The sequence below is a fragment of the Schistocerca cancellata genome, chromosome 9 (genome assembly GCF_023864275.1).
Source record: "Schistocerca cancellata isolate TAMUIC-IGC-003103 chromosome 9, iqSchCanc2.1, whole genome shotgun sequence".
NCBI classification, from domain to species: Eukaryota; Metazoa; Arthropoda; class Insecta; order Orthoptera; family Acrididae; genus Schistocerca; species Schistocerca cancellata.
Window position 1 is genome coordinate 214,085,191 of NC_064634.1, and position 17,348 is coordinate 214,102,538.

At 43.2% G+C, this 17,348-nt stretch overlaps 1 protein-coding gene across 1 annotated transcript in view; it reads left to right on the forward strand.

Moving 5' to 3' along the window:
* The first annotated feature begins 1,450 nt into the window (after positions 1-1,450).
* The window catches only part of LOC126100314 (endocuticle structural glycoprotein SgAbd-8), a 40,044-nt gene continuing 24,146 nt past the window's right edge, over positions 1,451-17,348 (forward strand). Inside the window, exons 1-2 of the mRNA XM_049910924.1 lie at positions 1,451-1,522; positions 15,971-16,221. Coding sequence (XP_049766881.1) covers positions 1,511-1,522; positions 15,971-16,221 — 263 coding nt within the window. The 5' untranslated portion in view covers positions 1,451-1,510. The remainder of the gene's footprint in view (positions 1,523-15,970; positions 16,222-17,348) is intronic.

The window sequence follows — 17,348 nt, forward strand, 5'->3', positions numbered from 1 at the left end:
TTTTGCTCCCCAAATAGCAAAACTCGTTTACTACTTTAACTGCCTCATTTCCTAATCTAGTTCCCTCTGCATCAGCCGACTTAATTCGACTACATTCCATTATCCTCGTTTCGCTTTTGTTGATGTTCATCTTATATCCTCCTTTCAAGATGCTGTCCATTCAGTTCAACTACTCTTCCAGGCCCTTTGCTGTCTCTGACAGAATTACAATGTCATCGGCGAACCTCAAAGTTTTTATTTCTTCTCCATGGATTTTAATACCTACTCCGAATATTTCTTCTGTTTCCTTTACTGCTTGCTCAATATAGAGATTGAATAACATTGGGGAGAGGCAACAACCCTGTCTCACTCCTTTCCCAACCACTGCTTCCCTTTCATGTCCCTCGACTCTTATAACTTCCATCTGGTTTCTGTACAAATTGTAAATTGCTTTTCACTTCCTGTACTTCAACACTGCCACCTTCAGAATTTGAAAGAGAACATATAACACAATAACATATAACATATAACAAAATAACATATAACGCAATAACTGGACGTAAAGGCTACAATGACCGAACAGAACACTGAAGAAGAATAATAATACGATCACATCAAAAGGTCGCCACCTGACCACGTGTCATGGCTCATATGACATTTCAACCAAAGTGGAAAGCGAGATAATGGATGATCAATGAAGAGACGTTTGTTAAATTTCTTTGGTTTTGGTACGGGTCATTACCAAGTCCTTGAAATGAAAGAAGAAGAATAAGAAAAAAATGTTTTCGCTCTTTTGCAAATCCACACACACTGTCACGGCTATAGAGACAACGACTGCATGTAGGTGATCTTACTTCACTGTCAAGACTGAAAACTAGATCCAGACAAGGGAATAAATGCCCTGTCCGGTAAAAATTGTTGACCTTGCCATTACGTCAGTCGTTACTAATGTATACTTATACTGTACACATGAGTACATTTCGCAATACGTTTAACTATACGGAAGAGGTCACAACAGCAAATATCTTTCGCTTTCCGCATAATCAGTCCTCGCCGCCGAACACTAAACAGCGCACTTTGCCTGACGCCCTTGAGGTGTTTCCACAAAGCTGCTACTGCCGTAAAATATGCCGGACACAGTAGATGACGACCATGACGGATGCGTAACTTAGCGTGCTCTGAGTTAACCTGCACAGGAAACCTGCTGCGACTCGAGCAACAATGGGTAACGTTCGTAAAGTGGTACGGGATGAATGAGTGACGGAATGGATTTGCCACAGCCTCGTGGTGACGAGCACTGGCAGTGCAGCTAACAGCCGCGGAAAACGAGATGGCGATAGCCGGGTGCGAGATGGGCGGGAGAGAGAAGGAGAAAGGCCGGAGAGAGGGGCGCCATAACAGGGTCAGGCCGGCGGACGCGCTGCGCCGCGGCGCCGTATAAATAGCAGCGTGCGCCAGGCGCAGCTGTAGTGCCCGGCACGACACTCTGCCTTGCTCGCCCCAGTCGCACCCACACGGCAGCCGTATCAACATGAGGATCTTGGTAAGCGCGACCACCTCTACGCCCTAACATTTCCCCATCAAATCCTCTCATTAACCTCTCTCCAAATCGACTGTCCATCCTTGACATCCCCAATATTTGCTTCTAATCCCACTGCGAAGTTTCGAAAACTCTACAATTTAAGTTTCAATTATTTAACTTTACAGTACATCTTCAAGTACCAACAGCTATTGCACGAATTACTCGTCACACCCAAACACCTACTTTTCTCCAAATTCCCAATCTATCCTTCGTTTCCGAAAATATCCTCCCAAAAACTTTGGGAAACTGACTACTTACAGTCATTTTCGTTGATGAAAAGCCTACAGCAGTATTCCGTTACCATCAATCTCCATTCTCTCTCTAAATTCTCTGTCGAGCTCCCATTTCCCCGCTTTCTTCTCCCATGTACATATTTGTGTTGGGAAATCAGACAATTTTCTTTTCTGTTAATTATGTTTTCGATTCCTCTTCGAAGACCTACAGCCAATGCACCAATTTCTCATCATAACCATCGACAAACCTCCAAATTCCCACTTCAACTACCCAATTTTTATCCCATTTCCATCAGGAGGGTTGAAACTGGGCTATTTACATTTCCGTTACATGGATTTCACATCCCTCTTCGAACACCAACAGGTGTGGCACAAGTTCTCAGTTACACTCAGTCACGATCCTCTAAATTTCCAGTCACTCCTCCGTTTCTACAACACTTTCTCCTGTGTCACCAACCAGCGAGGTAGGCCAATGATTAGCACAGTAGACTAGCATTCGGCAGGACGGCGGTTGAAACCCGCGTGTGGTCATCCTGATTTAGGTTTCCCATGAATTCCCTAACTCGCTACAGGCAAATGCAGGGATACTTCCTTAGAAAGGGCATCACCGACGTCCTTCCCTCCCTTCCCGTAATCCGACGGATCCGATGACCCCACTGTTTGGTCCCATCCCTTAAACCAACCAGTCTCCCGTGTCAATGTAAATGTTAAGAAGCTGGATTTCTTTTCCAGTTTACTTAGCTTATCGATTCCGTTCTGAAAAGCTCCCTGTCAACCATCATTTCATCAGTTACGAATCACCCAGAGAGGCCTACATCGCTATGAAATTTTTTCTCATGAACTCTTTCGGACTGAAAAGCTGGACGATTTGTCTTTCAGTTATTTACGTTTTTGATCTCATTCCGGAGAATTGAATGAAACTCTTGTGGTGAACTAAGGCTATACTCTTATTATATTTTCTCCATTTACCTATTCATTTTTATTACTTGTTTGCTATCAATTTCGAAGCAACTACGGCTCTTCTGTCATCTTAACACTGTGATCAACATCAAGTACCACCACATCTCCGGTAAATGTATTCCGGTGTAATGTTAACCAGTCTTAACACATAGGGTGATGTAGTAGAGTAACCAGATAAACCTACAGTGGTGCATCACATCGACGAGCGTATCGAATTGCGGAAAGATGAAACCGTATTGGCTTCGAAATCGATGGAAAATTATAAAACAGTAAACACAGCAGAGTGGAGAAAAATGGTAACAAGGTGACCATGTTGCCCGCAGCATAATTTTAACAAATGACTTTCCAGTTTCCAGTGATATGGAAGCAACAAGAGCTACACCTCTCCCTGGCAACAGCCATTCCTATTTTCTATCAGATTCATCCATTAGATTATCTGAAAAGTCCAAGTGACATCTTTATTTCCGAATATTTGCTCCTGTTGCCTTCTATACGATGATCTGTTGGATGATTTATGATTATTACTTGGGTTTTGTATTTCATTCTGAAAACTCACGTTCACAATGTCATTTCACCGGTCTGCTGCACTTCACCATTTTTTCCGATGCACGACTCATGTATCTTCCTGTATTTTGCGGTCCTCCCGCGTTGGGTAATTCATGCTATACAGGGTGACAATTATTGGACTAAAACAAATAAAGTCGTCATAACTTCTCAACGGTTTGCCTTAGAACGTTCAAAATGCGCGGTTGGCCGCGGGGCACGGTGGAAATTAGTATGCGCATGCGCACGCGCCCTGGAGACGAAGCCCCCTTTCTTTTGGATGGCCTCGTCAATAAGCAAAATTGGCTGCTTTACGGGACTGAGAATCATCATTTCGCAATCGAGAAGTTTCTTCTCCCTCAACAGGTGACTGTGTCGTGTGCAGTGTCCAGTCACGGAATAATCGGTGCGAAATTCCATGGTGGCACGGTGACTGCAGAATCGCACGTGAAAGTTGTGGAAGATGTTATCATCCCAATTATCCAAAATGGCCCTGATTTCGACAAGATGTGCTTCATGCAGCATGGAGCTCGACCCCACCCTTTTGTTCCCAGAGGCCACTGGCATCTGCCTCGATTAACTGGCATGTTCCCCGGGTTTGAACACATGCTACCCCTTTCTGTGGGGCTTTATTAAAGACAAGGTGCACAGCAATAATCCAACAGTCGTTGCTAAACTGAAAAAAGCTATTCAGGAGGTCATCGACTGCATCGATGTTCCAACACTTCAGAACGTCATGCAGAATTTCGCTATTCGTCTGCGCTACATCATCGCCAATGATGGCAGGCATATCGTACATGTCATAACCTAAATCCTAAGATATTTAATGACGTTTACATGTTGAAAAAGTGAGTGAACGCTGTTTTTTGTACGTAATTTATATTTTTTTCATATATTTCAATACTTTTCACCCTCTGTATGTCAGTCTTTGTCTCCTCTTGCAATTTATCGGCTTTACTGCTGTCGTTCTTCCCAAAATTTCATAATTTGGTTGCCTCAACTGTTACTCGAGGTGTAACATCTTCCCTTGTAATACCTGGGCAAAAGAAGATATAATATTCGAGTTCCAGTCTCCTTATTTATCAAATATAAGAATCTTTCATATATACATACACATTTACTGTACAATGGATACAAACAATGCTACGTACTGTTTCTCAATATGATACTCTAATTCACTTTTCTAATCATGCCGTATACTCAACAAAGTCAAAGAACTTTCTAGAGGGCAGTGGATATCCCTCTGATTAAAAAACCAGTTTCCTTCTTTTCATCATTTTTTGTCATGGCCTGTAGAATTCCTCATTCTCACGAAGTTTGCACATTGAAATTGCAAGCTGTAACGAGCATGGTGGGAGAGATTGTAGTTCTTCGATCGTGGCCTCATGTTTGCCCCTCCCCAAGAAACTGAGTACGGTGCTGTCAAAGAGAAGTTAAACATTCAGTCACAAATTATTTAATCAAAATAGCATGAGACGCACAGGCAGATCATATTTCGCAAGAAAAAGAATAGCAAGTTGTATTTAGTCAAGTGAAAACTGTGCATTTTTCTGTCAAGATACCGAGAAAGAGAAGGCTAGTACAGGATTATCTTTTAGTCATTCTATACGTCACCAACATAGGCCAACTTTACTTTCATTCATCACAGGAATAACCGCCTGTGAACCGATTTCTCAGGAGACTTCGATGCATGGTTAAGACAGGAGCACTATCTTAGCCTAGACTTCGTGTACACGAAAGCACGGATTGTACCCGACAGATACAGCCTCTTTCTAATGATTACGTAGAAATTTACGATATGAAGAAATGAAGACGCTGATAACTGAAAGATCCTTCGCACCTTGTATTGAAGTTAGGAACGTTACAATGCCTATGGGAAAAATAAAAAAGTACAGTGGTCGTTAGAGTGCCAAGAAACCATCCAACGACACCTATTAAAAATATCCCATAATGTTTGACATGCTTGCACCACGGAGGCGATCTAGTTTAATATAAAATTAGAAGTAAAAACTTCAAACAGCCAATATCTCTTTAGTACAGAATGTTCTTGTAATATTTTTTTTTTACTATATGACACAGTATAATGCTTACATGGTCTAGATTCATTGCAGACCCGAAGATGAAAATATAATTTGAAAAAGCCGGTAATTGAAACAAATGCTCTACTATAACGATCTTGCCTTTCTGAAGTTTTTTACTTTTAATTTTATATCCAGCAATAGAGCCTCACAGTGGCTTAATGCTCATACACTTTGTATGTGAGCATTTTTATCGGTGAAATAAGAGGAAAAGGAAGTGCCAGACATCATTATTAATCCCTAACATACAAGATTATTCCGGAGGAATATTTGTTCATTTTTACACGAGGAAATCATAGATTCACAGTTATTACAGGAGGTTTTATGAAAAGTTCAAATGTGGCTAATATTTACTTAAACGTGTCAATAACAAGAGGAGTGACCAAAAAAGGTTTACCAGTTATTACAGGAGGTTTTATGAAAAGTTCAAATGTGGCTATTTTTTACTTAAACGTGTCAATAACAAGAGGAGTGACCAAAAAAGGTTTACCATTTCGAAGGTTAATCTCCTCTCAGCATGCAGTTCAATTAGAGTCAAATTAGAGTTGTTTTATTATTATTAGAAGCATTCGGACTCGAACCTAAATCCTCCTTTTGGTGAATTATGCTCTTAGCAACTTTTTTGTGGATACTAGGAAATCAATGCTGACAAAAATGAGGCTGTAAATCCGGGTCTGAATATTGGCTGGATAGCTCAGTCGGTAACAGCACTGCCAGCGAAAGGTAAGGTCCTGAGTTCAAGTCGCAGTTCCGTACGCAGTTTTTATTCTCCAGAAAGATTCATTTAATCTCTTGTACTTCTTAAATCAATATTTACGTTCCTGAATGTATAACTGAATGGCATTCGATTTCAGTCCTATTTAGAACTGCATATAACATTAGCGTACTGAAAAAAGTGACATTTTTCGCTTCCACTGTTCTACTTACTTTAATTTGAGAGTCATGTACAACTGCAGCAACTGTCTAAAAAATAATTGCGGTAACGGTCTGAAAAGTGTAAGTTGTCAGTTAACTACTTTCCATTGACCAGGCTGATAGACATAAACACGCCGTCGCTCTCCGTCAAAAGTGGAACGCACGTAGGCGCTAATACGAGAACCCGAAAGGAGTCTCCCCGCATATAAGACTTGTTTACGGTTCGAGAAGCATCAGGGAATCTGTAGGAGAAAGTCGTTGGTTGCTCCTTCGCTTTGCGAACCGGCTCCTGGTCAATGAACTGGGCAGCTCATGCGAGTCGTTACTAATCCTGAGTAGGTACTCTCTATTAATGTCTTACCACACTCTCTAACGGAGGAGTAAATCTGTTTATGTGTGTGTGTATTTCAGATTATAATTACATCTAACTTTCACCAGTACTGTTATGAAGAGGAAACTACTGGTAGGCGTGATTGCCTCATGATTCTCCGTCAATAACGCAAGTATAGAAGTCCCTGATATTCCGCGGAAGTTTGTCAGAAGTACAGATACGAAGGCTGGGAAACTAAGCACAACTCGTTTATGGGACCGACTTCAGGCGTTTGATGCAGCTTCTAATCGCGTCTCTCTGTGATTTCGGGTCTCTTTCGTTGCCTCCGTTGTGAGATTGACGCCAGTCGCCATTCTGCAGTCTCCACATTGGATATGAAATGTTCGGACCGTTAATGATGTAACTTCACTTCTAATAAATTCTGTGTCAACTGTAGCATGCATCACTCATAGCTACACAGGGAAGTGAATTGGTACAAGTTGAAACTACTTGCTAGATTAATACTCGTTCACTTGGGATATGGACCACCTGGGTGCAGATTTTAGGCGTTGTCTTATATATATATATATATATATATATATATATATATATATATATATATATACATATTCCATGACGTGCATGAAGCCACTAAGATACCCTCGTTAATTTAATATTTAAAATACTTCACTACTATGCACTACATATCATGGACAGTATGTCTTCATACAAACGAAAGTTGATAATTACATGACAGCAGGAAGAAAGAAACCCAAGGTTAATGATAAAAATATAGCTATAAATTTCTTATATGTTTCTCTGAAATGTTATGTATTTACGAATAAGGAAGGGTGTATTTTATATCATCGTACGTAATCAAGTGGTGGTACTAAGCCTCAACATTGATAAATACGAACGACTATCTTATTGATGTTTTTCGCAACGGCTATGAAGGTTACAACTGAGTGAAATACACGTCAGAAGAAACGAATCAGTGAATTAGTGAATCACATGGTAGATGAAATGAAGCGAAATAAGCCGAAGAACATAAATACAAAGCTTCTTTGGCATGAAGTTGAACTCGAAGAAAAACTGTTGGGCTACCATTCTGAAACACACCTAAACTTACTCCTGAGCTATTTTGGAAAGGCGTTTCTCAACATAACGTGTAAACTGGCGAAATGACTCGGTTTGTCAGCTGAATATGGCGTCAGTTTTGTCTCAACATTTCGACGAGTTTTCTATTCGTCATCTTCAGGTCGAAATGTTGTGACAACACGACACCACGATTAGCCTGATAACCTGAGGAGGATTCCTCTATCAACATCACTGAGAAAGCCTACTTTCTCTGATATCATGTAAATGTAAATTCTGTTAACCCATAATCTAGACACAATCCTTACGGCTGTGAAAGGAATAAGGTTGACACGTAGCAGAGATGTAGAAAGAGCATTTTTCCATCATTCAGAACCGTAATATGTCGTTCTAAGAATTTTTAGTGCTAGTTTTTTAGAATACGATATTATATCCAAACGATGAATTATCACCGAGTCCTATTGGTGAAATAAAATGGAAGAGAGAAGAGGGAAAAGGATTTCGCAAGAAAAAGCAAATATTTGACCGCCTGTTGGTGTGAGAAATGTTGCCTTAACAGTAAAGCCACGCAAAGCAACGTGGGGTCAAGCGTAGCACAATATGGGTCAGTTGTTTCGTCTCGATCCCTATGGAGTGGGACCACTGCAGAGATATAGCTCACTTCCTTACTTTAGTAGAAGCACATCTGAGATTACATACTTCAGTAATAGAGGAGATGTCTGCCCACGGTAGCTGAGTGGTCAGTGCAACAGAATGTCAATCCTAAGGGCCCGGGTTCGATAACCTGCTGGGTCCGAGATTTTCTCCGCTCAGGGACTGGGTGTTTTGTTCTCCTAATCATCATCATATTATCGACGCGCAAGTCGCCGAAGTGGCGTCAAATCGAAAGACTTGGACCCGGCAAACGGTCTACCTGACGGGAGGCCCTAGTCACACGACATTTTTGTTATTTATAGAGGAGATCCTCCAAAATGTGCTGAAATGTTCCTGCAAAATGTTCTAGTGAACTCAGATCAGAAATCCGCGACACACTGAAGACTATGCACCAGCGCTTCCTGGCCTCATGTACTCCTGGATCAAGTCCAGAATTGTCAGTTTTTCCTTTTCTCTATATCTGCCCTCAGCGATACAATGAAATTCATACTCCTAACAGCGACATAAGAAAACCTTATGAGTAAAGGCAGCAGATACAGAAATACACGGTCCAGTCACATGAATGTGACAACCTGCCAAAAGCCTGAATAACCACCTTTCGCAACACCGACGTGCCGGAAGTGAGTCACTGAGGTTCTGGATGGTACACACAGGGACGTCGAGTCATGCCGACTCCAGTGCCGTGGTCAGCTGCACTAAGTCTCACAACTGGGGATCCATGGAATCGAAGTGGTCCCACAGATTCTCGATTGGGCTTAGATCTGGTGGGTTCGGTGGGGCCGGCTGGTGTGGCCGAGCGGTCCTAGGTGCTTCAGTCTCGAACCGCGCGACCGTTACGGTCGCAGGTTCGAATCCTGCCTCGGGCATGGATGAGTGTGATGTCCTTAGGTTAGTTAGGTTTAAGTAGTTCTAAGTTCTAGGGGACTGATGACCTCAGAAGTTGAGTTCCATAGTGCTCAGAGCCATTTGAATAATTTGGTTCGGTGGGCAGGGCAATACATTAAACTGATCCTTGAGCACACTGAGGCTCACACGCGCAAGTACTCTGCGAGCTGTGCAACATGTTGCACTGTCTTCATCGACGAAATCACCTAGGGAATGCCAAGAAAACAACCTCCAGACCATAACGCTTCCTCCTTCGGTCAGACCCCTTCAGACGACTGTTGCAGCGCCGTACATGCCAAAGACATTCTGTCTGTTGCGGCATAATAACGTAACATACGTAAAGGCCCTCTTCGCCACTAAGTGGACGTTCAGTTGGGGTAATGGCAAGCAAATTCCTGTCTTCGTGGCCGATGAACAGCAGCCATCATGGGTGCATGAACCAGGTACTTGCTGCGGAGTCCCACACGCTGCAAAGTCCGCTGAACGATCGTTGAGGAGACGCTGTTGGTACCCCCTTGGTTCATTTGGATAGTCAGTTCCTCAACAGTTGTACGTCTATTCGCTCGTACACATCTACGCAGCCGTCGTACATCCATGTCATCTATGGTTGGTTGTGCACAGCAGTAGCCTCCGCGACTGTTTTGGACAGAGCAGTTTTGCCACGCATGATATACTTTAACGATGGCAGCTCACGAACACTTTAAAAATTTAGCCGTTTTGGACATTCTTCCACCCGTGGCCCAAAAGCCAGTGATCATACCCTTTCGGACGTCAGATAAATCGATTCTTTTCCACATTACGACCCACTTTCTCTACTCCCCGCCCCATTACTGCCGTCGTTGAGTAGCAATTGCTCGTCATCAACGAACACAGCCATTAGATTAATGTGATTGGACCGTTTATACTAAATAAAATGTAACATGACTGAGACTAGTTGAAGTTGATGCCAAGTTGAAAAAGCTGTATCAATAGTAACTCAGCCAACCTACATCACAACCTGCGTTCGTGTGGCATATCACGGCCGGAAGTCACCATTCGGGGAGTATGGCTGCCTGGTACAAGTGTTCTGATATGACACCACTTACAATGCATAACAGTTCAAGAAGCCGCGTCGGGTGGCCGAGCGGTCTAAGGGGGGCCTTGTCGCGGTCCGTGCGCCCCCCCCCCCCCTTTCGGAGTTTCGAGTCCTCCCTCGGGCATAGGTGTGTGTGTGTGTTGCCATAGCGTAAGTCTGTTTAAGTTAAAATAAGTAGTGTGTAGGATTAGGGACCGATGACCTCTGCAGTTTGGTCCTGTAACACCTTACCACAAAATTCCAAAATATTTATATTGTTGTCTTAATAAAAAGCGAGAAGAATGTGTATGAGAACAGGTCTAGATCATCAGCTTAGTTTTGGAATGATCAATTATGCAGATCAGCTATCAGGCCTCGCTAATGGGAAAGGTGAATTGCCGGAACAGCTCCTAACATTGGACAGGGTCTCCAGATCTCGAGAACCTTTGCACACTAAACAAAAGAAATTCATCAACTATCGCTATAGATGTAGACCTCTTTGCCCATCTCAAGCAGCTATTGCCAGCAACAATTCACCTGAATGAAATGAAAATTAAAATACCTGCAGTGGTATCTTTGCATTTGCCCAGTTTCGCTGTTCCATTATACAGTTTCGTCCCCCCTGAGTAACGTAAATTGGGAGGAATTCAGCCTCGCTTGCAATTACAGCAGGAACCAATATTAAATTGACGAACGAAGGAATAGTGTCGTGCTAACCATAGATCTACAGACGCCAGTTACTTAACATTGGCTCCTCTTATGACTTCACACGAGAGTGTCTTCTGCCGAATTTTCGTTGATCATTGGGCCTGAAGATGGTGTACTGGAAAATGGAAGTGGTAGTGTAACTAAATTAAACCCAAAAGGGACGGCTGCAGGTGTTTCACTTTTCATTTCACGCTGAACAGCTGAAGCGCTTGTAACCATCTACTGCAGCTGAATGGTCCAAAGAGTTAGGGAGTCAAGAGAATTGGAATATCTTCGATGGGCAAGTAATCTCACAGGACAAAATAATAGTCACAGACGTTTGTGCCGTGATGTAGAATTGATCCACAACCGCTCATGTCAGGTGAGTGTCTGATCGAGCGTATTTATGTGTGTGTGTGTGTGTGTGTGTGTGTGCGTGTGTGTGAAAAAGCAGCGGATCGAGTCATGGGACAACGTTACAGAATAGCAGAAAGCGTTCACGAAGTACCCATTACCGCAATGTGAAAGAAGTTGCCCTGTTTGTTGGTTTATTGATGTGGGTGGTCCAACAAGTGTGCAAGGAAGGGTGCACAGCTCGGGGCCATGTAAGACGGAATAAGAACAGTGGTCGTAAATAGATGCTAACCAACAATGACTGAACAAGATGCAGAACTCATCAATGACAGTTGCTTTCAGATCCAGTGGGGTTAACTGGTGCCAATGAATGCAGGTCTATCTCAGTAAGTCCCCGAGCGTACTTTGCGGGGTACTGTATTAAAAAGAAGCTGGGCACATCGAAAATGGCCATTACCGACAGCAGCAAATAATCCCACACTTTAATGGGACAAAACTCGTAGAAACTAGACTATAGCGGACCGGAGGCGTGTAGTGTGGTCGGACGGGTGAGATTTAGACTGCTAACAAATAATGAAAGCTGTTGAGTACACCGAAAGCACAGTGAATCACTTATCCCACAGCTTGTGGAGAGAGTCATGTCATTGAGGCCACAGTTTATCATGTGAGACGATATTGCAGTGCATGTGATATTCTGCTTTACGACGCAAAGTTCCTTTGGACACGCATCCATGTCCAGAGGATGAGGCACTGCGGCGACTACAATCGTCATAAAATACGTTGAGCGTATGGACCACCATCTGCTGCAGAATGGAATGACGACAGGGAAAATTTGTGCCGGATTAGGATTCGAACCCGTACATCCCGCTTATCGCGAATGGTAGCCTTACCGATTGGCTATCTGTACCACGATGCACGGCCATACCCAACCCTCCATATGTCGCCAACCATGTGTCTGTAACTTGTACTCGTGCATCTATTATGCATACTCCCGTAGGAGTGAGACATTTCTCTTGAAAATCGTTTGCCTGGTGTCGGTGGATACATACAATATTGCAATGCCTGTTTAATTCCGAATTACGATCAGTGCTCCGTTGGACGTGCATGCACGTCTAGAGGGATAGGCATTGCGGAGATTATAGCCGCTATGAAAGATATGAAATATGCTCGTAGTTGCGAATATGGACAACCGTCAGCTGTATTATAATATAAAGACGACAAAGACAATTTGTGCCGTGCCAGGACTCGTTTCCGCTTACTGCGAGCGATCGCCTTACCATTTGGTTACCAAGGCACAACTCACGGCCAGACAACTGACGGCCAGAGCCTGACTTCCGTCAACTCTGTGTCTGGAACTGGCCGTGAATCATGCCTGGATTGCCAAATAGTAACGTGACCGTTTTCATTGTCGTCATTCCATTCTACAGATGACGATGGTCCATATTCAAAGTTGCGAATACATTTAATGTTATCAATTGAAGTTAGATCTTCATTCCCTAATGTGACTTGGGCCTGATCGTCCAAGTTACCTTAAATCTGAACTGGGATTTTTATGTCGTCGTTTCCGTGACTAAATATTCTCGTTTCAACTGTATCTCCACGAGGAGTGTCCTGAGGACACTTCCAAGATGACGACAGTCGTGTTCACTGGGCTACACGCATACATTCCTAGTTTGAGAAACGTTCAAGTAGCCTGCCTCACGTCGAACTTGCCCTCTAAACCACTCGAGTTAATCTCACAAAAATTTTCTGCGCCTCTTTGGGTCATTGGCTGAAACGCATCACTCAGCTTCCTGAACTTTGATAGCTCTACGAGATTCGGTTTGCAAAGAACAGCTTCATCCGGATGTGACATACCTATAGAGACTTATGGACACTTCTCCTAGTCACATTCAGGCCAGTATCATGGTTAGCGCTGCCTTTATGAGGTGTTGAAGTGATATGTTCCTGGGCTGATAAATGTTTTGCACAGTAAGCCTATTTCTGGACGATTGCAGTATATTTTCACTTCCTTATTTCACCCACACAGGTAAGTCAACTACATACGTGACTGATAGGTATACTACACATACGTTGAAGCACATGTAGTGAGCTGAGTTTGGAATCAAGTATTATTTTGGTACAAGCTCAGATTATACATTTATGTACTAATTGACAAAATTAGTGGCTTTGCGAAATAATGGTACGCTAGATGATGGTCACTCAGCGTGGGAAATCGATACATACATGATCTAATCAAAAGTATGTAATGCCAAACTGACCAGTAGATATCTTCAAAGATGGAGCCGCCAATATAAAAGTAGATTTTGAGTACTGTGTTGTGAGTAGAGAGCAGTAATAGCAGAACGGGTCGGTCAGGAAAGCTCAAAGATCTCAAACGTAGTCACTGCATGGCAAGTCAGTAACAGATCCATCAGAGACATTTCAACCTTGCTAAACCTACCAAAAGAGAATTTTGGTGATATAATTATGAAGTGAAAAGGCGAAGGGAAAACCACACACTAGGCAGACCTCATGTACTGACAGACAATATCTGTCGAGTATTGATGAGAATGGTTGTGAAAAAATTGCATGAAATCAGCGGAAGGGATCATTCCAAAGTGATACCAGCAGTCCAGCCAACATAATGACACTGCGTAGTCATCTGAAAAGAATGGGTTACAGTGGTCGTCGAGCAGTTCTCTTGTGGACCCAATGCTAAGCGACGCTTAAGATGTTCAAATAACTTACGAGTTTGGTGCCGGGTGACGTCGACAACCAGCGATATTTCAACAGGAGCACACAGTGCCATTCTCAAGGTTTGAGAATAGTAGGGTGTGCTCCTGTAGAAATACCGGCGGTGGTCGACGACGTCACGTGGCAGCAAACCCGTAAGTTATTTAAACATTCAATTCGCCGGGAAAAGTTAAGGTCTCACAGACGCTTAAGATGGTTTAAAAAGCGACGCTAGTGACATGGCTGGACACGAGTGATATGGAGTGGTTAATCACACTACAGCCTATGGCAATCCGATTTGGGTTTGGCCGAGGGCTGAAGAACGTAACTGCCATCACGCCTAGAGTCAAATGTGAAGTACGGCGGAAGTATTTTTGTGTTTAAACAAGTCGCGCCCTTAGAGTGCTTAACAAAACGCTTTAGTGCAGAAATATGTAAATTCATTCTATAGCACTATGTTATGCGTACAGGACAGAACCAGTTCGGAGACAATGATTGTTTATTTAGGCATGACAGTGCATCCTCTCTTAATTAATCATCCTTGGGGTAACGGCCTGTGAAAAAATAACATTCTTGAAATGGGTTAGCCTGTCCTGAGTACGAATTGAAAGTAATGGAACGCCTTTGGGATACGTTAGAGTGCCGGCTTCGCTCCAGACTCCAGCGTCAAGTGTGCCTTCTCTGGTGTTAGGTCATGATTAAGAATGGGCTGCCAATCCTTCATGGACACTGACACCTCACTGAAAGTCTCCCCAGCCTTCATAAAGGCGAGGGTTAGACACACCTAATATTAAAGTCAACTAACAGGTGTCCGGATACTTTTGATCAGATAATTAAGGTGTTAATATTTTTATACGGCTGTGGCAGTGGCTGAGGCGGGGATTTCGAGTGGAGCTATTTTCTGAGGAGTCGCGATTATATTATTCTTACACTGAACAAGTATGTCAACGCTTTCTCATCTGGTGAGACAATAACTTCTGGCAGGTGGCGTGGTTGGGAAGGACGCTGGCGGATGTAAATGTGCCCCTGAGGTCCAAAATTGTGGGACAAGGTTTACGGGAAAATAACTGCAAGATGCACTCACTAAGACTTGAGCGAAGGGACTCTACCTCATTACACATAACATTCAATCATGGGCACAGTTTCCCCTTAGAGTTGTGAAAATCAGCAGAAGTGTGGAGCGCAACGGAGATTATCAGCGCTCAGTAGATATCTCACAACGGCGGAAGTTTACCTTTATCAAGAGACCCTAACAATCCTTCAGCGTGATGGTGTCTGCACATTTATACCTGTCATTACTGTATCCAAACAGAGCTCTCCCAGTGATAAATGTATGTTGTCCGATGAAGGAAAGTTTTCATTATTTTCAGAGCTGCAATTCTTCGCATAAAGTTACTCCTCCTCCAATGTTTACTCCTCATCTTGTAGCTCTTAAGCAGTTTCTGCAAAATAAACTTTCATATATACTCCCAATTAGGTCATGGTCCATCAGTTTTCTATGGTGGAGTTTTGAACTTTACACTTTATCAACAGGCAGCACGGTAATGGCTGGGTCACTACTGCACTAGTACGTGGACCGAAAATCGATAAAGTTGCAGGCCTAGAAAATTTTAACAGCCATAACGTCATAGCTTATCGGAAATTTCAGATCACAGAGGTGTACAATAGAGATAGGGGTATTACTTGTCGTCGATGCCTTTGGTTATCAGGACCAGAAATCATCGTAAAATAAATGAATCGGAATATTTGTCAGTGTGGGTCAAAGGTGTTGCCCACTGTAAAGAATTTAAACTCGTGGGTAATCTAACAACTGAGGGCTCCTATAATAAATTCTTTCCAGGTGGATTGAGGGGAATGGTTTTTCGGCAGTTGTTATGTAAAAGCAACCACAGGAGGGATGTTGACAGGAGCTCTACTGTTTGGCAGGTGGTTCTGGCGATTGTAGCGTCCTGCGCCGTGGCTCAGCGCGGTCCGCTGAGGGGTCAGCCGCAGCCGCTGCCGCAGTACCCTGAGGATGACGGGGCGCAGCCGCAACCCTTCTCGGCGCCGCAGCCGTCTCCCCGAGCCATCGGGCAGCCACAGCCGGACCCGCGCCCGAGAGATGAGCGCTACACCACGCCCATCCCCATCGTGCGCTTCGACAAGGAGCAGAGTGCCGACGGCAGTTACAAGACCAGGTAGGTCCCCATCCCTCCCTACACCTTCCGAACACGTATCCACTGTATTATATGTGAATAACAGGAAGACTGTCCAAAGTAAAGGGTTCTCTTTCGGCCCTTCAAGTTAAGTAAATATAATTTGCAATGAAACGCTTGCAGGGATCTCTTTGTTTAAGTTGTTGCTAAAATCTACCTTCTTCCTTTCGTAACTATCGAAAGGGTTTCAGTGATATTACGTTAGACGGAGACCATCCGAAATTCTTACAAGCTTTTGCTTGGGGGATCATCAGTCTTCTGACTGGTCTGAAGCGGCCAGTCATGAATTTCTATTCTGTGCCGACCTCTTCACCTCAGAGTAGTACTTGCTACCTACGTCCTCATTTATTTGCTGGGTGTATTCCAATGCTCTGCCTTCCTCTACAGTTTTTGCCCTCTACAGCTCAGTCCAGTACCGTGGAAGTAACTCCCTGATGTTTTAACAGATGCCCTATCATCATATCCCTTCTCCTTGTTAGTGTTTTCCACTTATTCCTTTCCTCCCAGATTATGCACAGAACTTCCTCATTCCTTACCTTATCAGTCCACCTAATTTTCAACATTCGTCTACAGCGCCAAGTCTCAAATGCTTCTGGTCGCTTCTGTTTCGGTTTCCCCACAGTCTATGACTGACTACCATACAATGCTGTGCTCCACACGTACATTCCCAGAAAGTTTTTTCCTCAGATTAAGACCTATCATTGATACTAGTAGACTTCTCTTACCAGGAATGCCCTTTTTGCCAGTGGTAGTCTGCATTTGATGTCCTCCTTACTCCGCCCGTCGTTGGTTATTTTGCTGCCTAGGTAACAGAATTCTTGAACTTGATCAACTTTGTCACCATCAGTCCTGATGTTAAGTCTCTCACTGTTTTCATTTCTGCTACTTCTCATTACTTTCATCTTTCTTCGACGTACTCTAAATCCATATTCAGCAATCATTAGATTGTTCATTCTATTCAGCAAATCATATAATTCGTCTTCACTTTCCCTCAAGATAGCAATGTCATCAGCGAATGCTATCATTGATATCCCTTCACTCCTGAACCTTACTTTTAATTCTATCATTGCTTCTTCGATGTACAGAATGAACAGTAGGGGGGAAAGACT